At 36.5% G+C, this 23,105-nt stretch overlaps 1 protein-coding gene across 1 annotated transcript in view; it reads right to left on the reverse strand.

Annotated features, from left to right (window-relative positions):
- The window catches only part of SLC38A11 (solute carrier family 38 member 11), a 55,987-nt gene that overhangs the window by 6,246 nt on the left and 26,636 nt on the right, over positions 1–23,105 (reverse strand). The window contains exons 8-11 of the mRNA XM_041774048.1: positions 12,171–12,241; positions 10,914–11,075; positions 7,513–7,625; positions 4,785–4,916 (exon numbers count right to left, since the gene is read on the reverse strand). Coding sequence (XP_041629982.1) covers positions 4,785–4,916; positions 7,513–7,625; positions 10,914–11,075; positions 12,171–12,241 — 478 coding nt within the window. The remainder of the gene's footprint in view (positions 1–4,784; positions 4,917–7,512; positions 7,626–10,913; positions 11,076–12,170; positions 12,242–23,105) is intronic.

Raw genomic sequence — 23,105 nt, forward strand, 5'->3', positions numbered from 1 at the left:
TGATGAGTGATGTTGAGCATCTTTTCATGTGTCTGTTGGCCATATGTATGTCTTTTGCCCATTTTTAAATTGGATTAATCATTTCTGGAGTGTTGAGTTTTTTTAAGTTCTTTATATATTTTGGATATTGATCCCTTATCAGATATGACATTTGCTAATATCTTCTCCTATTCCATAGGTTGCCTTTTAGCATCCTTGATTATTTTTTTCTCTGTACAGATGCTTTTTATTTTCATGCAGTCCCAATAGTTTATTTTTATTTTTGTTACTCTTGCCTAAGGAGACATATCTAGCAAGAAGTTGCTATGGTTGGTATCAACTAGGATACTGCCTGTGTTCTCTTGTAGGATTTTTTTTTTTTTTTACCACATTTAGGTCTTTAATACATTTTGAATTTATTTTTTGTGTTTGGTGTAAGAAAGTGGTCCAGTTTCATTCTTCTGCATGTTGTGGTCCAGTTTTCCCAACACCATTTATTGAAGAGACTGTCCTTTTCTGGTTGGATATACTTTCTTTCTTTGCTGAAGATTAATTGATCATATAATTATGGGCTAATTTCTTTAATTCTAGGTAATTGTCTTGGTTATTAGATCATAACAGACAACACTATTATTTAATTGTCTTTTAATGAATATCTATGTAACCAGGTTTAAAAAAAAATCTAAGGATCTAGAATCATGTTTTAAGATTTTAAAAATAGTCTTCCACAAGCAGCTCAGATTTTGCCTTTATAACAGACATTCACACAATATTCTTGTCTTATTTTTCTGCAATACCAGAATTCTGTCTTAATCATAAAAGATTTTTTTTTTTTTTTTTTTTTTTTTGATAGTCACAGAGAGAGAGAGAGGCAGAGACACAGGCTGAGGAAGAAGCAGGCTCCATGCACCGGGAGCCTGATGTGGGATTCGATCCCGAGTCTCCAGGATCACGCCCTGGGCCAAAGGCAGGCGCTAAACCGCTGCGCCACCCAGGGATCCCCCATAAAAGATTTTAAATATAAGTACAAAAGGGAATGTTTAATGTAATTAAGTGCATACAATTTTGTTGTGCAGGCATCAGAGAGATAAGCAATTAACAGAAAGTTATGGTAAATTTACAAAAATATGTCATTACTGAAAAATAAGCAATATCTATGTGCTTGCTTAACTTAAAGGGAATAAGAAATTATTAAGCTATCAACATATGGTAAGTGATCAGATAGTTAATAAACATATATTTTTTCATATCAAAATTCCACATTATTAAAAAAAAATCCACACAACCAAATAGGAACTCAAATGAGACATTTAACAAAGTAAGAAATAACAGAGCTAGGAATCATTATGTTGATCATATCCTCAGCACAGATGAAAGATTACTATCACTGTCAATGCCATCAATTTTTGGTAACACTTAATATCCTGGTGCTACACTAAGAAAACTATTTTATGTCCAGGAACGTTTGTAGCAAGAGTTCCTGATCTGTGGTCCCAAGGGGCAATTGGCCATGCAGTACTTTGAGCACGGTGTTCTTTGCACTATGCCACATACTGTGGAGGATGGACAAGGCATCTCAATACCATTCTTGTCTTCAAAGAACTTACTCTCTGGTAGGGAAGGCAAGCTTGTGGACAGCCCAAACAGTACACAATACATGATAACAATACATAAATCAAGTTACTTCATTAAGGTAGCAGTCATCCACTTACATAGATCAAGGTTCATTCACAGTCATTTCACATTCCAACCTATCAGCCTTTGGTCTATGCAAAATTGAGAAGCAGACGAAAGTTACTTTTGATATTTATGCATCTCTCTTATGAGCTTTCTTTCCATTGTTGGTGGAATAGATGATTCCCCAGGCTCTTCTGGTTTTGGAAAATTTCCTACTCCCGACTTTTCACATACCCTGCTACAAGAACATCCCCAAGAGTGTACTGACTGAATCTCCCACTGCTTTTGTCTGGAACTTCAAATCCAGATGGCATCTAGAGGGAATAGTGGTGTGGGCACAGACAGTAATACTTTCATATTTTCCTCAACTCTCAGTGGAGTGAATACATAATGACTTGGGATCCCACTTGTAAAAGTCTGCCCTCCCTGTGGTGCATAATTAATAAATGGTAAGTGGTAGGGTTCTGAGTAGAAAATCCATAAGGATTGTAGAAGAGGAAGATTAACAACTCTAAAGTGGTAGATCCATTTCTATTCATTTCTCCCCAGACTCCCTGGTGGGGCATCATTGTCCCACCAGGGAGTCATTTTTGATGTGCCCTTCTATCCTCCTTTGTCACCATGTCCTGTTAATCTTTTCTCATAAATGTCTTTAGGGAATCCTTTTCATGTGTCTGTTGGCCATATGTATGTCTTTTGCCCATTTTTAAATTGGATTAATCATTTCTGGAGTGTTGAGTTTTTTTAAGTTCTTTATATATTTTGGATATATGATCCCTTATCAGATATGACATTTGCTAATATCTTCTCCTATTCCATAGGTTGCCTTTTAGCATCCTTGATTATTTTTTTCTCTGTACAGATGCTTTTTATTTTCATGCAGTCCCAATAGTTTATTTTTATTTTTGTTACTCTTGCCTAAGGAGACATATCTAGCAAGAAGTTGCTATGGTTGGTATCAACTAGGATACTGCCTGTGTTCTCTTGTAGGATTTTTTTTTTTTTACCACATTTAGGTCTTTAATACATTTTGAATTTATTTTTTGTGTTTGGTGTAAGAAAGTGGTCCAGTTTCATTCTTCTGCATGTTGTGGTCCAGTTTTCCCAACACCATTTATTGAAGAGACTGTCCTTTTCTGGTTGGATATACTTTCTTTCTTTGCTGAAGATTAATTGATCATATAATTATGGGCTAATTTCTTTAATTCTAGGTAATTGTCTTGGTTATTAGATCATAACAGACAACACTATTATTTAATTGTCTTTTAATGAATATCTATGTAACCAGGTTTAAAAAAAAATCTAAGGATCTAGAATCATGTTTTAAGATTTTAAAAATAGTCTTCCACAAGCAGCTCAGATTTTGCCTTTATAACAGACATTCACACAATATTCTTGTCTTATTTTTCTGCAATACCAGAATTCTGTCTTAATCATAAAAGATTTTTTTTTTTTTTTTTTTTTTTATGATAGTCACAGAGAGAGAGAGAGGCAGAGACACAGGCTGAGGAAGAAGCAGGCTCCATGCACCGGGAGCCTGATGTGGGATTCGATCCCGAGTCTCCAGGATCACGCCCTGGGCCAAAGGCAGGCGCTAAACCGCTGCGCCACCCAGGGATCCCCCATAAAAGATTTTAAATATAAGTACAAAAGGGAATGTTTAATGTAATTAAGTGCATACAATTTTGTTGTGCAGGCATCAGAGAGATAAGCAATTAACAGAAAGTTATGGTAAATTTACAAAAATATGTCATTACTGAAAAATAAGCAATATCTATGTGCTTGCTTAACTTAAAGGGATTCTCCATGACATACATAGCAGTTGAACTTTTCGTGTTTATTTGTAAGATAGTATGCTCCGTGAAAGCATGGATCCTTTGATTTCCTCCTATCATTGTATCTCAATTATATAGTAAGAATACATATTTGATCAACAAATAAATGAGTTAGAAGTCGCACTCGATCTTAAATCTTTGTAAGATTGTTTTTTTAAAGATATATTTATTCATGAGACACACACACACACACACACACACACATAGAGAGACAGAGACACAGGTAGAGGGAGAAGCAGGCTCCATGCAGGCAGCCCGCCATGGGACTCGATCCTGGGTCTCCAGGATCAGGCCCTGGGCTGAAGGAGGCGCTAAACCGCTGGGCCACCGGGGCTGCCCTTCTTTGTAAGATTTAGATAGAAATGAAAGGAAAATAACAACTATAGGAAAGAATAAACATAAGCCAAAGGATAAAAGAAATAATATGGCTTACTCATAGTCCAAAAATAAGATTGACCAGAGCTAACCGTGGATTTGGAGAAGTAAGTGGTAAATAACTTTCCATAGAAGGCATGGGATCAGATTATGGGGGCAACAGAGATTATTCTTGCTCTGGCAGGAGAGTGGAGATTTTTAAGCATTGTCATGATAACCTAGAAACAGAACTTAAATATGTGCTAGTTGAAGCAAAAAGACAGTATTAATTCACATGTGATATGACAAGGACTTAGATTTGGGAGATAGTGGTAGAGATTATGAGGGGAAGATCTAGAAAGGGAAAGAAAATATTTTAAAGAAAAAGAACTCAGGCTGTGGTAAGTGAATGTAGGGTATGGATATAATTTCTTCATTCACATGTATTTAATGAATTTCTCTAGACCCATTTTTACTCAGCAACTTCCAGATCCACTTAATATATCGCTATTTTTTAGTAATATTTATGTATTATAGAAAATAGAGTATGAAAAAGTGCTCCAAACCAGGGTGTCTCAACCTCAGCACTATTGACATCTTAGATTGTATAATCCTTTATAATGGGGGCTGCCCTGTGCATTGTGCAGACTTTAGCAGCATCCTCAGCCTTTCTCAATAAATGTCAGAAACACCCACCTATCCACCTGTGACAACCAAAAATGTTCCCTGAGTGAGGAGGGACAGAATTTTCCCCATTGGAGAACCACTGCTCTAAAAGTGGATAGTCATTGTAATATTTATGATCACATAACAAACACATTTTCATTTCATTTCAGAAAGAGATACCTCTGTTAGGGAAAATATATCCTTTGTTAAACGTAAACATGATTTTTAAAGGGATTTTTAGAATGGAAGATGTAAATCTTTAAATGTACTTACACTGAGTTCTAAAACTCTTCCAAGGCAATCAATCAGCAATGACATAAGCATGGCTACAGTAATGATAGCCACTGTTATAATAATGTGGAAGACCAACGGAAGATTCCCACCAAAAAACACATTGGCAATTACCTGCCAAATAAACACATTATTTAGAGAGGGATTCTCAGAGGCATGCAGGACTTATTAAGAAACTATATCATATTATAGCACTTAGGACTGTATAAAACACTACCAATAAGGCAATCAATCAAATCTTAAGCCATATGAATATCCTATCTTTTCCAAAGTACTTACACATAGACAAACACACATCTGAAAAATAAGTAATCTTTGCTGAATTTTTAAACAGGCAGTAAGATTATATTACAGACCCAACACATGGTATATAATGTGTAAAGACGCATATTTCTCAAGTGTGAGAAAGATCCTGGGAAGTTACTTTATAAGGTATTTGATTGAGTCCAAGGTTGCCACTAAAAGAAACTATGGTTGCTATTTAGATTTTTATTTATTTTTATTTTATTTTATTTTTTTTTTTATTTAGATTTTTAGAATGAGAGGAGATTGGAGAGAGTCAACCAATCTAAGAAAACAAATAGTGATCAATTTACGACTGGATAAAAAAAAAAAACAAATCAAATAGAATTTAGAACTAGAAGGAGCTTTAGTTACCTAAATCGATCTTTCTTAGAGTTACCAGCTTCATAGTAATCCTGAAAAGTCCTTTTGGCTTAAGGTAGGGCTTGAAACATGAGTAGGATTTAGAGCAGAATTAGAGACTGAGGGAACAGAATGAAAAGAACAAAAGAGGAAAGAAGGACAGGAAAGATACCCATGGAAGACTAGAAGGAGACGATCTGAATAGGGTCGACTCTGTGCGAGAGTTGGAAACTCTGAGACAAGAGTTGGAAATGGTCAGGGAAGGTCAGATGCAGGGGTACCTTAAGAAAGCCAACCCTCCAAGCTGTTACTTATCTAACATTCCTCACAGACTGGACACTGCCATAACCCTGCTAATAATTACCAGGAATACTAATAACTTACTCATTTATGGTTCTACAACTGGTGATGTTTTTCAAATATTTAAAATTCATTCTTATGGAAGTCTCTAATATATGATTATAATAGAAAATTACTGAGTGCAGCAGGCTAGTGAGAGATAGTCGTTAGGGATATGGACAGGCTTTTTGGCACCCTCGTATGTGGTTGGCTTCTTTACCAAAATGGCTTTGACTGTGTTTATGCTCACTGTGTGTGTGTGTGTGTGTGTGTGTGTGTGTAGAAAGGAGAGAAAAAGGAAGTGAAGGAGTGAAGTATATTTGAGGTTCCTCTGCCTGGTATTTGCAGCCATGGCAGAGATCTTGATTTAGTTCTTTCTGTCGTGGCAGCTAGAGAGGACACACAAGTTCCAAGTACTAGAGACATAAGCTGTGCAGGTGGAGTGTCTCAGATGGTCCACAAGCAGTTCACCAGAAACCACATGAGAATGTACCACCTGTTACCACTGATCTACAGATCACATTTGAACCCAAAATACTGGGCAGAGGCTAAAATAAAACTATTTCCTCATCTGACAACAGCAAAACTATTTGAAGGTTCTTAGATTTTAGAAACCTTCAAAAAGTAAAGTTCAGTCTACTTCTCCCTTATATTGAAGGTGGAGAACTGGCCTGTGGGTTAGACATTTGTAGGTGAGGACAAGTGCTAATTCTAAAGGATATACACAGGGCCCAACACTTCCTTTTCCCTTCCACTGAGCAGTTCCTTACCCCCAGAACTGGCCTAAGGTAAGCACTGGGCTTCCTCTAGAAGCCTGCCTATTAGTGAGTGTATTTAAAGTTCTGGAGGCATTTCACTTCACACATTAGACCCATTCACATGCGCACTATGTAAACAGTCTCTAGGAACAGATCCTAAAACTAAGCCCTTTTCAGTGCAATTGCTGAAAGAACCACTGTGGAGCAGGATCATGCTTTTCTGCTGACTGTACAGTGGATTTTTCGCTGACCGTATAAGGGATTCCGACAAGCCATGTTATACAGCTTTACGCAAAAAGAATGAGTTCTTTTTCACTTAATCATCCTTCACAAATCCATACATATTGTAGAAATATATCACAAATATATATACGTGATATGCTATCTCCAGTATTTTCCATGGTATAAAAATATAAATATATAAATGAAATATATCTGTAAAACTAGTGGCTTAAATTGAATCTTGGTTTTCCATGGACAATAAGATATTTCTGTTTTTTAAAAATAACAAAACTGATCAAAAATCTATTCAAAGGTGCCTTTAATACACGTTGACTTACAAAACATCTTAGCAAAAGGACAACGTTGTAAAACATGTTTTGAGTCCTAGTACTTAATTTCTTTGTAAGAATGCTTTTAACAAAAAACAACTTAGTTTGGCTCTATTAAAAGCTGGCATTCATTTTGGAATGCAGTTGTATAAATATTTATACTTGTGCTAATATAAACTAAAGCACCAAATATGATCTGCAAATCCAACTTCTGAAAAAAGTAACTTGTAAATTTGAATTTGAATATAAATTTGAATATAAATCTATCTTTAAACTGGTCAAAAAAGAAAATTTTATAAATAATATTACCTGTCATGCACTTGTGAATTTGCAGAATTAAATTACTTACAAATCTTCCTAAATTAAATGGAGTGGAGGGATCAACTAGGCAAAATGTTGGAAAGGAACCGTGCTTACCTCTCTAGTTACAAAGCATTCAATTGGGTACGTTAAAATGACAGTGATTCCATAACAGAACCTTCCAAATGTTACCAGGTCATCATTTCTGCAGTAGTTTTCAAATAAGTCTCCTAGAAAATAATATAAATAGATTTATTTCAACTATTTGAGATAAATATCTAACAGACAGTAGATATTTATTTAGAAGCTCCATAAACTCCATTAATAGAATATACTGCCAAGCCTATATGTAAGTTTTTTGCTTTCAATAACTATATAATTATTAACTGATATTAAAACTAGTACATGTTTGACTTGAGATGAATTCATCAGTGATGGTTTTTCTCTTACTCTCATTGTTTGTTTTCAGTAGATCTGCCTTAAATTTGTATCAACTTCTGAAAAATACTTTCATCCATTGTCTTCCCACACCTGAATCAACTCCCTAAATTCTTGTGCACTAGTTTTATAAAGTTGCTTCTGGTCTTTGTTTCTGGTAAATAAGCGACATAGTTATTAAAAAAAAAAAAAAAGTCTGTTAAAATAAACAAATTTCCTTTTGAAATGTTATTCTTAGATCAAGGGCAATCCTGAAAGGAAGAGTAGACTAGTACATCCGGGGGGGGGGGGGGGGGCTGAATTTCCTGCATATCATGCTATAGGGTTTAATCACAGACCTAGGGCCATGGCAAGGATTCACCTTTCATGGTTTCTGATGAACCTGCATGCAAGTGCCCTGATTCAAAACTGTGAGAATATAGTTATTTCCAAGGAAAAGCATTATATGTAATTAGTTCCAAACTAAACAATGGACCAGGCACACCTGGAACCAATTCTTACTTAGAGACTATTTTCTTAGACATCAATGAAAAAATAGAGGGATCTAATGAGGGCCCAGAGTCATGTCAGCATAAAGTTTCCCAATACTGAAACAAACAATATTTGGGCCTATTTATTTCCTGAATATATAACATGTTTACATTTTAAAATTTGGGTCATGTTTTCCAATTAGACTGAATAGAAAAATCAGATCAAATTCATACACTACTATACTGTATAAAAAGAAAACAGAAGGGGCGCGCCTGGGTGGCTCAGTCTGTTAAGTGTCTGCCTTCGGCTCAGGTCATGATCCTCGGGTCCTGGGCTCAGGTCATGATCCTGGGGTCCTGGGATTGAGTCTCACATCAGGCTCCCTGCTGGGTGAGGAGTCTGCTTCTCCCTCTCCTGCTGCCCCTCCCCTCTCTACTAGTGTGCTGTCTCTCAAGTAAATAAATAAATAATCTGTAAAGCAAAACAAAAACTATACTTCTGCCTTTTTTTTTTTCATGAAAAAGCTAAATGACCCGCCTCTGCCAAGACTTATTTTAATGACTCTTCTCCCCTCCCCTAGTCAATTAGAACAAGTGTACATTACTTTGTAGGGTCCCTTCCCAGCAGTAAGGGACTAAACCACAAAGCAGTCACGGCAGAGACCTGCTTCAAGGTTGACTGAAGAGACTCTTACCACTCTGAGAAAAGAAGACAGAAGGTCCCCATTCACTAACCTTCCCTAAAAAGTGGGTCCTGCACCTTTTCCAAAGTGGTTGAAAACGTTAAGAACAACCTCGAGTTCTTCACTGTCTCACAAGCTAAAACTGATCTACTCAAAGGGACAAGAAAAGAAGCGTGCAGTTTGCACAGGTAAGAACAGATTTCCCTAAAATGAAACGGCCTGAAGAAACAATGTCAGCTTATTCCAGCTTGAGTCTATTTTCGGGAATTATAGCTAGATTAAAAAGAAAAAAAAAAAGCTCCAACCCAAACCAACCTGTCAGCTTTGTTGTATAAAGATTTAATTACATCTAAGCAATTACCACCAGTAACAACATTAGGAAGGTGTGACTAAGAAAAAGGTTTTATGTCTTACAGGGAAGGCATTTAAAAACCAAGGTTTTGTACAGACTGGAGCCTGCAGGCCATTCACCTTGGCAAAGGATGCAGCAATAGCAATACATGGCAATGTTTTGAAACACAATTTTTATCAAGACTTTCATGGTCACTTCATTACCGCATTCTAATGGCACATGCATGTATTATATTTTTGATGGCATTGGAATTATGTTAAACACTTTGTTGTGTTTTTTAATTTTTATTTTTTTGTATATTTTTTAACACTTTGTTTTGAAGCCATTTTTACTTTTTTCTTTGTAACTTGAGAAATCTCTGCCTATAATCATAGTCAACTCTGTTTGAAACAATACACCCAAGAGTACCTAGTATCATCTGCAAAGTAAGCGAAGAGGAAGTGGAGGATAAGAGACAGCTTTTAATGAGTCACACTTGACCAAAGTGGGGTAGACTGCAAGAGAGAATGGAAAGAAAAATGAACTGCAAGTCAGAAGACTTGTTTTCTACTTTGTCACCAGCCAGCTTGGGCAAGTTCCTTCACCTCTTTGTGTTTTAAGCAGGGGGTAGAACTAGTTATTCCACTTACCTTCATAGGGTTGTTTCAAGGTCAAATGAGATAATAGACTGGCAAAAGCTGTGACATGTTTGAGTCACAGCATTTAGCGGGCTGTCAGATTACCCTGGCTATTAAACTACACAGAGGAGTGAGGGCAGAAGTGAGTCAAAGGAAGCAGAAGCAATAGCCACTCAGTTGCTGTGCCTGGGTGAACAGAGAAAAGAGAAAAAAATTCAGTGTGGGGTGGTGTCGTGGGGGTGGAGGGGAGAAGGGGTGAGGCCCGTGTTGTGGGAAAGATGCTGTTTTGTGTTTAAGGCAGGAATGGGATAACTAAGTAGGAATGTCCTGCAGGCAATAGGCTGGAGATGAAAAGAAAGGTCTGGACTAGAGTTTAAAACAATGACAATCTCCAGAGAATTTGTTGAAGGAAAAGAAGGCAGCTTGTCTGAGCCAGTTAATGGGAGGTGGGGGGAGAAGAGGAGAGAAGGTAGGAGAAAGCAAAGGGCCATCACACAGAGAGAAAAAAAAATACTAACAGAGGGAATGATGATATGGTCGTGCTCTTTCTCCTATGGGAGGAGAGACCGGATATTCAGGACTGTTAAGTGATTCACAGAGGTGCATAAGAATCAGAATCAAGAAGATTATTCACTTTGAAGAGTGGGAGGATGCTGGTATTTCTGAAAGTGAAGCTGCAGCAGAGCGGTGGAGAGGGAAGCCAGATTTCAAGTGCTTTTAAGTGAAAGCAGGGAAGAAGAGAAAAAGAATGAACTACCGGAATAAGTTCAGCAGTTTAAAAAGGAGAAAATCTGAAAAACAGAAGGAGCTGGGGTGGGAAGGTAGAGGAGAGAATGGATGGAGGAGATCAGTGACGCTTTGAAGTGGAGCACTGGGTATAATGGTACCCAAAACGAGGAGCAACAGAACCACCCCATGCGAATAATAAAACGTGATGAGAGCTCAATGTCTCATTTACCTTGGGTGAAGCCAGTAAATGTCAAGTATCCACATGCAGCAAAGAGAATACTGATAAATACAGAAGCCAGCGTAGACACGTGGATGATGCAGGACCACTTAGCTACTGTGGGGTCTTCCAAAGAACCATAAACTAAGAAGCAGTTATGGTGGCAAATAAATGCTGCAATACAAAAAGAAAAAGTAAAAAAAGAACACCATTAAAGCAAGTGTTGCAGGATTTTTTTTCTCCATTGGTGCCCGCAGTTCTTGGTTGGTCGTGCTGGTTCAAAGAATGAAGAGGTAGGCCAGACAGAGTGGTGGGCAGCAAAGCAAGGTTTATTGAGCAATAGCAAAGTGACGGTTCAAAGCTCCCAAGGAGGGAGGGGACCTGGGAAGTTTGCCATCGGAGTTTCTAAATCTGGGGGGGTTTATGGGCTTGTTGGAGGGCTGTTTTAATCTGATTGACCTACCTGAGCCTGCCGTCCAATCAGGTTTTTGTCATCTATCTATCACATGGGAAAGGGTGGAGGGCTCCTTGCAGGGTGGTGTAAAATCTCTTAAGGGTGGTTTCCTCTTAGGGCTGGGGCCCTTTGGCCCTGCCCGCCTGCCTTCCAACTATCCTTCATCACAAGCACTAGGGTTCTTTTTAATTCTGAAAATTCAAGAGACATATGCGACTTTGGAATGCTGCTGAACTGAAGTTCAAATACATTAATTTACTAGCTACATCAGAAAATAGAAAGTAACTTTTTTTCAACAACTTCAGGAATGAGAAATTTCACTCACATTAGGCTCATGCAGTCTCTTCATGTCACTCTTGACAGAAACCAGGCCTACCCAACTTTCTCTCCCATTTTCCATTTCCTAGTGGACTTCCAATTGTAACGGAAATCTAAACAGCACTATATTTTCAGTCCATGACTTCCTTTCCAATCTGGGATATAACAGAGTGGCTTTAGACATCTGGCCAATTTGTAATACTTCATGTACAAGGTTTTGAATAAGCACATAACACTTGCTAAATTTTCAAGTTAAGAAACACAAGATGACTGTAATGAGTTTTCTGCATGAGGAAGAAACTTGTCCAAATTAAATCAAATTTTAGTGATGAGTGAGAAAAGTTTGAGCCTAATTTTATGTTGGCACAAACTGGATCATATGCTGTTAATAGGAAGTCTAAAACTTAGGACATCTGCTCTCCAGACACAAATATGAAACTTTTTCATTATACTGAAGACTCCATATTGAGAAAGGGCCTTTGAAATCCTATACTCACCAAATGACATGACACCAAGTGCCTGAATGGCATTGGGCTTTGCAAATACCCAAGCATCTTCTGTTTTTGGTCTAGAAGATAAATCAGGTAATTTAGTGAGTGATCAAGCAAACGCAAGCCTAAGCATGTCGGAGAACAACAAATGGTGTCACAATAAAAACTGAGTATCTTGAGGTCAGAAATTAAGAAGGGGCCCTCATTAATCTTCCTTAATTATAAATAACTTCCCAGGAACATACATGTTATGGTTACCTCAGTTCTCTAAAAATGCATACTTGGAAAGACTTTATTTTACATATTTGAAAAATCCACTGACTACTTAATTTTGTGACTTTATTTACTCACCAATTTAACAACAAATATTTGTATGCACTCATCATTGAAGATTGAGGGAGATACAAAAATCAATGATGCAGGGTTCCTCCTCATGGTTAACCAATGCTTCCTTCATTCCCCTTTAACTCATTCTCCCGGTTCATCCGACTCAAGGGAAATTCATAGTTGGGACTACAGTTTTACCGAAGAAGGTGGACGTGAACTAGTATTAATTGAGGATGTTTTTAATTGTATTCTGGGAATTACCCTATGACATCTCAATCTTCACAGTGACACTTAAGTATTATTGTTACTATTTAATACATTAGGAAAGTTAGGCTCTGAATGGTGATAAAATTTGTGGAGCTTCCACAGATTATAAGTGAAGAAGATGAGATGTGCTGTCCATCCCAGGATCTCTTTCACACTGAACTGTCAGTGACTTCAATTCCCACCTGTGGAAATACTTCTCAAAGACGTTTTGGAAATACATGAATTTAAATTAACTGAAGAATTGTATTTCTTAATGGAATTAAAAACATTTGCCTGCTTGTCTTTGGCAGAAATTGGTCTCCCTGGTTGACATATCCCTGAATAATGGTCGAAAGTCTGGTTCTGAGATCAGACAGCTTGTGTTAGTCTTCTGGCTCCTTCTACCTATCAACTGTGCGATCTTAAGCAAGTATTAACCTTTCTGTGCTTCAGTTTTGATATCTAGAAAATAAGGGTTATGACAGTAGTACATAATCCATTGAGTGTGTGACATTAATATTATCAGCTTATTATTATCATTCATTGTCATTTAATAAAAAGTACACAAAATGGCTAAGCTTCCCTGAAAAGGAAAGGCTTGAGTGAAAACCAAAAGAATACATTAAAGTAGAAGAAGGGAAAGAGGAAGGAGAGTCATAGAAAGCATAAAGGCAATAGGTGTAAACCTATTTCCTGAGTTTGTTATTCATTCTCCATGTAAAAAAGTCTCATTTCCTATGTCAAAGTTAGTGGGATTTATGCATTATATCTCTTTTCCTTCCTTCCCTCCTTCCTTCCTTCCTTCCTTTCTTTCCTTTCTTTCCTTTTTCCTTTCCTTCTTTCCTTTCTTCTTCTTTACTTTCTTTTTCATATTTCAAATGAGCAGTTACCGGAACAGAAGAACTGGCCAGCCTACAAGGGAGGCCGCAGGCTGCTCCAAAGCTTGCTGTGATTCCAGGTTGTTTGAGTGGGAGCTGCTGCCACCTGCTGTCTCTACTACTCTTCCTGCAGTGAACATTAACTGCTAAGAGTACACCTGTCCGATTCCAAGGTTAATGTGGACAGATTTTGTCCCCAGTCTTTAAAAAATGATTCAGAAAAGCAATGCTAAAAATTACCGAAACTTGGAAGATTTTAAGCTTTTAAACATGTTTTAAAAAACCTATTTTCTCTGTTAGAGTATTTGCACATGATTAACACTCATTTTCCTCTCATGTACAGATTATAGTGGTGTCCTAATTTTTAACTCTTTAAAAAAGGTAGGAGTTTGATTTTCATTTTTTTTCCTCCACTCAAGTTTTTAAAATTTTTCCTGGTCCATATGCTTCAATGAATATATTCCTAGATAAGATGGAATATGAACTAGAACATAGAGATGATTTTGAATTTTTTAAAAGATTTTATTTATTCATGAGAGACACAAAGAGAGGCAAAGACACAGGCAGAGAGAGAAGCAGGCCCCATGCAGGGAGCCCGATGTGGGACTCGATCCTGGGACCCCAGCCCAGGATCACGCCCTCGGCCAAAGGCAGACACTCAACTAACTGCTGAGCCACCTAGACTACCTAATTTTGAATTTTTTTGTGTTCACCTAAATGGTACTGATTTTATTTATTTATTTAAAAGAGTGCACAGGTGTGGGGCAGGGGCACGGGGCAGAAGGAGAGAGAGAATGTTAAGCAGGTTCCAGGCCCAGTGTAGCACTTGACTTGGGGCTCTATCTCACAACCCTGAGATCATGACCTGAGCTGATATCAAGTCAGACTCTTAACCAATAGAGCCATCTAGGCACCCCAATGATGCTGATTTTATAAGATGGAAAATACCAAGAAAAGATGTTGCAGATAGGAGAGCATGTATTTCCAAATCTAGATAGAGAGAAGGAAAAAGACATTGAATATGGATTTCCAATATTTTATAAAACAGCCTGAAATTAGAATTAGTTGCAGAATCAACCAGCTACACACACACACACACACACGGGGCGGGGGGTGGGGAGAGAAAGTTTCTTGGCATATTTAGAGACTTCTGTAAATTTGATACCCATAATGGTTGAGAAAATGAAGTTATGTATTGTTCTGATTTTAAACTATAGATGCTGAAATACAAAATAAAATAGCAAATGCAACAAGCAGAGTATAAGAAAAATCATGACTAGGAAGAGTTTTTCAAAGAAATGCAAGGGTTGTTCAATACCAGAAAAGTCTATTAATGTAATCCATCTCATCAACGGATTAATGGCGGGCAAAAGCTTATGAGCTCTCAAAATATGTAGAAGAACCTACAATCCAGTGTTTATATTGAAAAACACACTTTAAACAAGCTATTAATAAAATAGAACTTCTTTAATCTGATAAGAATATCTACCAAAATCCATAGCAAATGACATATTTAATAGTGAAAATTTACAAATATTACAATTAAAGGTGGACATAAGGTAAGGATATTTATTATCACTGCTCCCAGACTATATCACTGGAATTCCTAGCTAATGCAATAAAATAAGAAGTGATAAGATATGTAATCATTGGAAAGGGATAAATTATTTGAACACAATATAATTGTCTACATAGAAAATTCAGGGGAGGGACTCCTGGGTGGCTCAGTGGTTGAGCACCTGCCCTTGGTTCAGGTCATGATCCCAAGGTCCTGGGATCGAGTCCCACACTGGGCTCACTGCAGGGAGCCTGCTTCTCCCTCTGCCTATGTCTCTGCCTCTCTCTGTGTCTCTCATGCATAAATAAACAAAATCTTAAAAGAAAATTCAGGGGAACTTACTGACAAGCTATTGAAATTAATTTAGCAAGGTTACTGGAAATAAGCTTGATACATGAAAATCAGTAGGGTTGAGGTACATAAGTAATAGCCAATTAAAATGTTTTTTAAATGGCATTGGCAATAAAAACACTACATATTTTAAATGATATGCATAACCTTAATGGCATGATATAATTTTATGGGAAAACATATATAAATGGAAAGATATGCCATATTCATGTATATGAATAGGTGACTCAATATCATGTAGATGTCAATTCTCCCCCAAATTAATATTTAAATTCAAAGAATAAAATATTATATTCAAGGAGGAAAGAAATTCTTTTAAAAAAAATTGTAAAAGCAACATAAAAGTAAGGATTGAGAAACCTGAAACTGTGTGTATGATAAAATAATCCATATACAAATTTAAAATATAAAGATAAGCTAAAAACTTGGAAACAAGATTTGTTATGGATATAGGATATTCCAATAAGCAATGAACAATAGTCAATTGACAGAAAAAGAAATGAGAATGGTCAATAATTATGCCACAAGTTGCTCACTTTCCTTTATAATCAGAGACACTCAAATGAAATCCATACAAAAAGGCATTTTACACTTAATTCAACAATAACAAAGTCGATAAATTGCTGGGAAAGGACAACTTGCAATTATTATGGAGGGAACTGTAAATTGTAAGACACTTTGAAGAAGAGTTTGACAATATCTAGTCAGTTGAAGATACTCAAAGGTTGTAACAATTTCATTTCTCCATATTATCCTAGACTAGGAAAGTACACATGTGCACAAAAGATATGAATAAGGATATTTGCTACTGCATTGTTTATATTAGCCAAACTACCTCAATTTCAGACAATAGAATTGATAAATAAATCCATAAGTAAATCATGACATAAACATAAAATTGTGTGCCATGAGAGCAACTAAAATGAGTCACACAGTGCTAACTGTATCCAAAATGGAAATATATGGCATACAATACTGAAGGAAAAATCATGAATTACAGAAGAGAAAATGCATTTTTTAAAAGATTTTATTTATTTATTCATGAGAGACACAGGGAGAGAGAGAGGCAGAGACACAGGCAGAGGGAAAAACAGGCTCCATACAAGGATCCAGATGTGGGACTCGATCCAGACACTCCGGGATGACACCCTGAGCCAAAGGCAGGTGCTCAACCACTGAGCCACCCAGGCATCCCCATTTTTAACCATAGTAGTTATTTATGTATATTTTACAGACATACTAATCAATACTAGATATTGTTGTGAATACATAAAAGCATACTACAAGTATAAACGTAGGAATGATTTTAAACCAACAAGAATATATCTCTAGGGAAAAAGAAATGAGTTGACTTTTAAATATAATACTCTACTGCTGATAAATATTGAAGTAAACATAGAAAGTTATTTTAAAAAGATCTAGTCCAATTTCCTACTTCCTGAACTTTATATGATTTTACAATATTTTCTACATAAAACCTTTCTGGACCTGAACCTAAGTTTTAACCTTAAATTTCCATAAATACTCGACAACTGAAACTATTTCTCCTGCTTTCCAATCACTTATTCAGTTTGTTCAATTTTCAACAAATATTTGTTGGCCACTACCTATGTTGCAACCACTGTTATAAATCCCTGAGGATACTGCCGAAAAAGAAAGAAAGAAAGAAAGAAAGAAAGAAAGAAAGAAAGAAAGAAAGAAAGAAAGAAAGAAAGAAAGAAAGAAAATAATCTTGATGTTTATTCTATCTCATAATCTAGAACAGCACTATATAATAGTGTTTCCTGTGATGATGGAACTGTTCTACACCTGTGCTGTCCAATATAGTTACTACTAACTACATGTGGCTATAGAGCCTTTGAAATTATGGCTAGTGTGACTGAGGAACTAATTTTTAATTTTATTTAATTTTATCTAACTTAAATAGTCACATGTGACTAGTTGCTACTATATTGGGCCATACAGAGCTAGAAGAAATCATATAGATAATTTTTGTTCAGAAATCTAATTATTTTTTCACTTTTAAAAAAGATTTTATTTGGGGTCCCTGTGTGGCTCAGTGGTTGAGCATCTGCCTTCAGCTCAGAGCGTGATCCTGGAGTCCCGGGATTGAGTCCCACATGGGGCTCCCTGCATGGAGCCTACTTCTCCCTCTGCCTGTGTCTCTGCCTCTCTCTCTCTCTCTCTCTCTGTCTCTCATGAATAAATGGATAAAATATTTAATTAAAAAAAAGATTTTATTTATTTATTTGAGCGAGAGAGTGAGGGGGAGAGAGAGACAGTGACATGAGTAGGGGAGGGGGGCGGATGGAGAAGGAGAAGCAGACTCCTCACTTTTCAGGGAACCCAATGCAGGCCTCTTTGTGAGGCTCATCCTTGAACTCCAGGATCATGACCTGAGCCAAAGGCAGATGCTCAACCAACTGAGCCACCAAGGCACCCCAGACATCTAATTATTTTCTAATGGTCTAAAAGAGTTAAATTACCGAGAGAGGTTTAATTTTTTTCCTATAGTGTAGGGGTGCCTGGGTGGCTCAGTTAAGTGCCTGCCTTTGGCTCAGGTCATGATCCTGGGGTCCTGGGGTCCTGGGATCAAGCCCTCATGTGGGGCTCCCTGCTCAGTGGGGGAGCCTGTTTCTCCTTCCCCTCCTGTCCCTCCACCCTGCTCATGCTCTCTCACTCTGTCAAATAAATCAATAAAATCCTAAAAAAAAAACACAATTTCCTATAGGGTAGCTTATGTTGTATATTTCAGTATTGTTTACCACTTGAATTTTCTAAAGGGCAAGTAGAATGGAGGAGTTGAGTGTAATGACAGAAAAAATACTTCTTTAACTTATAAAGAACCAAGGATAGCAGAGCCTGCAAAATACATAAAAATTAAAAGAAAACAACCAACAAACTAGGGGAAACAAATTGAAATTGTTATTATGAATAGAGGCCTGGAAGAAAAGACATAGTACATAATAGTCATATTGAATTATTTTAAAATATGAATCAACTAAATGAAATTTAATTTGTATTAAATAATTAAATTATAAGATGAGTGCTTTTTTAAAAAAATTTAAAGTATAAGTTGTATTAAATTACCTATACACAGGGAATGGCTTTCAAATGATAATTCAAATTCAAACATATTAATTAACGTACAACTCTCCTGAAGTAGTTATTTTGTACAAAGTGAGGCAAGTTTTCTTCTGAAAAAAATCCCCAAATAAAAACTACTCTCCAATTCCTCTTTGTTTTAGATTCTTCTATTGCTACTGTTGAATTTATTTCCCTGAGGAACTGAAACCAACTGCATTCACTCGTGTGTGTCTAGAGTTTGCAATGGAAGCCAATAGTTCTGAAATTAGTCCTCTGAGGTCAATAGTGTCTCTTCCGCAAGTGTTAATGTTACCTGCTGATAAATGGACTTTTAGCTCTTTACCTCTACTTGGTTCCTACCTGCTTCTTTTATTTACTGTAATCACAGTAATATATAGTATATACAGACCAAAATGTGGTTAATATCAATAAAGGACAATAATGAACTTAATTTCCTCTGTGAAGGACAACCTTTCTTATGACTAAGAAAAACCATATGGGATACAGAAAGCTGTAATGGAAAAAAAACCACATGTTTTGAGGTCAGACAGACTTGGATTTAAATCTTAGTATTATGGTATACTAGCAGAGTGCCTTGGGGCAGATAACTTAATGACACTGGTCTCAGTTTTCTCTATTGAACAAAGGCAATAAAAATAATTCTGTTTACATATCTGACATAGGGTTAAATGAGAAAATGAATGAAAGATTGTGGTATGTAGTGGACAATCAATGTTGGATGAGACCTCCTTCCACTCTTTCTCCCGTCCCTTATGTTATCATTAAAGGAACAATACATGTCTTAGTCTAGCTATAAGGACCTGTAAGTACACAAAATGCAATCTTCATTTTGTGTACTACAATTCATCGTGGTATATTCATATTCTTTTAGAGAATGAAGGGACCTGGGGGAAGATGAGCTGCTTTATTTAAAATAAATGAATGATTAATCTTGAGAATAGACATACATGCTACCAAATGGGCAGTCATTTGGTTGATACTGATGAAAAAAAAATGAAATGATTCTTTTGTTTTGGATATTCACAGTAAACATTAAGTATTTAATGACCAATATATAGACCAATTTTGTGCACAATTGGGTCTGTCAAATTGGTGCAAACCTCCAACTGCATAAGGCCATGTTAGACAGTCTCAGGGTACGTGGAACTGCTCACCTCACTCACTCGAGGGTTTATACCTTAGCCCAGCCATCATTCTCGCCGGATAAGCTGTAGCTCTGTGTTATATGATAAGTTTTGCTACAGTGGTGTGGACACTACTGCCAACGGAAGACAATGAAATGTTTCAAGAGGGCACTCATTAAACCTGAAGATATTTGACATCTAAAATGAATAGAGAGGCAAACTGATTATTTAATCACCAGATAATATCTTAAACTAATCGTTTAAGAGAAAAAAAAAAGTTTAAATTAACCTTTTACATGTTAAAGTTCCAATCTATACATACAAGCACGAATGTACACATACACAAATTAAGGGTTATTCATATTACTTTTTGTTACATCAATTTCAAATTATAGAAAGGGTTTATCCTGTCAATATTGCTAAGATAAAAGTTCTTCCTCTTGTATTTTACCACTAAGAAAGTTTATGAAAGAATATAGTTGTATTTTATCATTGGCATTGATAAAATATAAGTACAGTGACATTTAAGTTCATCTCTTGAACACGCAGCACTACCTTCTTAGAGACAGCCAGAGGCTAACTTACATGACCTGGAAACTTAAGAGCTTCACTTTCAGGAATTACTTGGAAGTCTTGCATTTTGTTTTAATAAGGTAAAACGGCCTTATATGTAAAATCTTGAGGCGTGTATGTGTTTTTTAATTTAAAACATTTTTTAAGGTTTTATTTATTTTTTCATGAAAGACACAGAGAGAGAGGCAGAGACATAAACAGAAGAAGAGGCAGGCTCCCTGCCAGGATCCTAATGTGGGACTTGATCCCAGGACTCCAGGGTCACAATCTGAGCCAAAGGCAGATGTTCAACGACTGAGCCCACTCACATGCCCATGTGTGTGTTTATTAATACTATTTTGGAAGCAATAGGAAATCTATCTCATGGTTTTTACCATATTGAAGACACAGTAACTTTTGCTAAATGCATAAATGGCAGGCAGAAATAATTCCCAATTTGGGGTGCTAAAAAAAGAAATATCCAATGAAACAAGATAAAAACTTGTTTAGTCATTGTTTTTTGTAGCTATCTCTTCCCAGAGCTTTAAAGTAAGTGCCAATGCAGATGGCAGTTGTTCTTTCTTTTCTTCCTAATCTCTCAATTAAATAATAGCATCATAGCAGCTGTAAATTAAGAGCTGGAGAAGGGGCTTAGATAATTCAGTAATTGGATAAATTTGGAGACAGAATTTTCTGATCCTCCTCCACCTGGACACCCATACTCTAGGTCTGCTGCTTTTTGTCATAATTTCAAACTCCAGAAAGAAAGAAAGAAAGAAAGAAAGAAAGAAAGAAAGAAAGAAAGAAAGAAAGAAAGAAAGAAAGAAAGAAAGAAAGAAAGAAAGAAAGAAGAAAGAAAGAAGAAAGAAAGAAAGAAAGAAAGAAAGAAAGAAAGAAAGAAAGAAAGAAAGAATTTCTCAAAGGAGAAAAATGCATGCAAAAAATGTTTTAATTTGTACTTAAATCCTCAGGCAAATCAATCCATCCAAAGTTAAACTTGGACATCCAATGAAACATGGTGGGTGGCCCACATATATTAACCATCTTTCTCTCTTCAGACCTTACTAAAATGATATTAAAGAAATTTAAGATGGGGATATATCCATGGGGGGTGGGGATAATGGAGAGACCTCAGTGGAGAAGACATTTTGGGAAAAGGAAAGCAGATGCTTACATGGTAACTGCAGAGAATGGAAGAAGTAACAGCCGCATAAAAGGAGCTAATGACAAAAAGAAAGCTCAAACTCCTGTGTGTGCAAGACTCAGAGACAACAGAAAGTTATGTCAGATGCTCTGGAAAGTGGAGAAAATAAAGAAAAATTAAAGATATGAGATCCTGGGTATAAGGCGCCTAACACAAAAACAGAAGTAAAAGGAAGCCTAGGATGACAGTGGGGCAGCCAACAGAAATCAATCCATTCAGAAAGGAGCAAGGGGGTGGAAGGCTCTGGGATGGAGATCTTCAAGAAAAATAATAAAATCTGTAGATCACATTTTTGAGTATTTGGGGAAGGAGTAACAAAATGAACAAAACCAAAAGCTAAAAACCAGGAGAAAATATACGCAAAAGACAAATGTCATGAAATACTGTTATCTAAAACATATAAGGAACACTTAAAACTCAACAATAAGAACACAAACAATCCAAATAAAAGTGGGCCACAGACTTAACAGACACCTCACCAAAGAATATATACAGATGGTAAATAAGTGTATGAAAAGATATACCATATCATATGCCATCAAGGAAATGTAAATTAAAACAATAATGAGATACCACTACACACTTATCAGAATGGCCAAAATCCAGAACACTGACAACACCAAATGCTCTCGAGGATGTGGAGTAAAAGGGACTCATTCATTACTGGAGGGAATGCAAAATCACACATCCACTATGGAAGACGGTTTGGTGGTTTCTTACAAAAGTAACATACTCTAATCATACAATCCAGCACTTACATTACTTGTTATTTACCAAAGGATCTGAAAACTTCTGTTCACGCAAAAACCTGCGTGCAGTATTTATAGCAGCTTTATTCATAATGGTCACATTCTGGAAGCAACCAAGATGTCCTTCAACAGGTAAGTAAATAAACTGTGGTACATCCAAATGATGGAATATTATTCAGTGCTAAAAAAAAAAAACATGAACTATTAAGCCATGAAATGACACGGAGAAATCTTAAATGCCTATTTCTAAGTGAAAGAAGCCAACCTGAAAAGGCTACATGCATATTGGATGATTCCAACTATATTTCATTCTGAAACTATGGAGACAGAAAAGAGATGAGTGGTTGCTTGGGGCTGGTGGTTGGGGGAAGGGTATGAATGGGAGAAGAACAGAGGATTTTAGGGCAGTGCAAATATTCTGCATGATAATATAACAGTGGATACATGACATTATACATTTGTACAAACCTACAGAATGTACAACACCAAAAGTGAACTCTATTATAAACTATAGACCTTGGTGGTTATAATGTACTTATTTGGGTCCATCAGTTGCAGTCAATGTACCACTCTGGTGGGAGATATGGGTAAGGGCAAGGCTATGCATGTGGGTTGGTAGTGAGTATATAGAAAATCTCTGTACCCTCCTCTTAACTTTGCTGTGAACCTAAAACTGCTTCAAAAAACTCAAAGTCTTAATAAAAAAAAAAAAAAAAAGCTAAACTGGACATCCTGCTAAACATAGTTAAAAACACAATGAAAAGCAAGTGCTAATTCTAGGGAAAAAGTGTACCAGAAGAGAAATAGAACTAATTTTGAACATGGTGTTATATCTCCACATACT

This window comes from Vulpes lagopus, chromosome 11 (genome assembly GCF_018345385.1).
Source record: "Vulpes lagopus strain Blue_001 chromosome 11, ASM1834538v1, whole genome shotgun sequence".
In the NCBI taxonomy this organism is placed as follows: Eukaryota; Metazoa; Chordata; class Mammalia; order Carnivora; family Canidae; genus Vulpes; species Vulpes lagopus.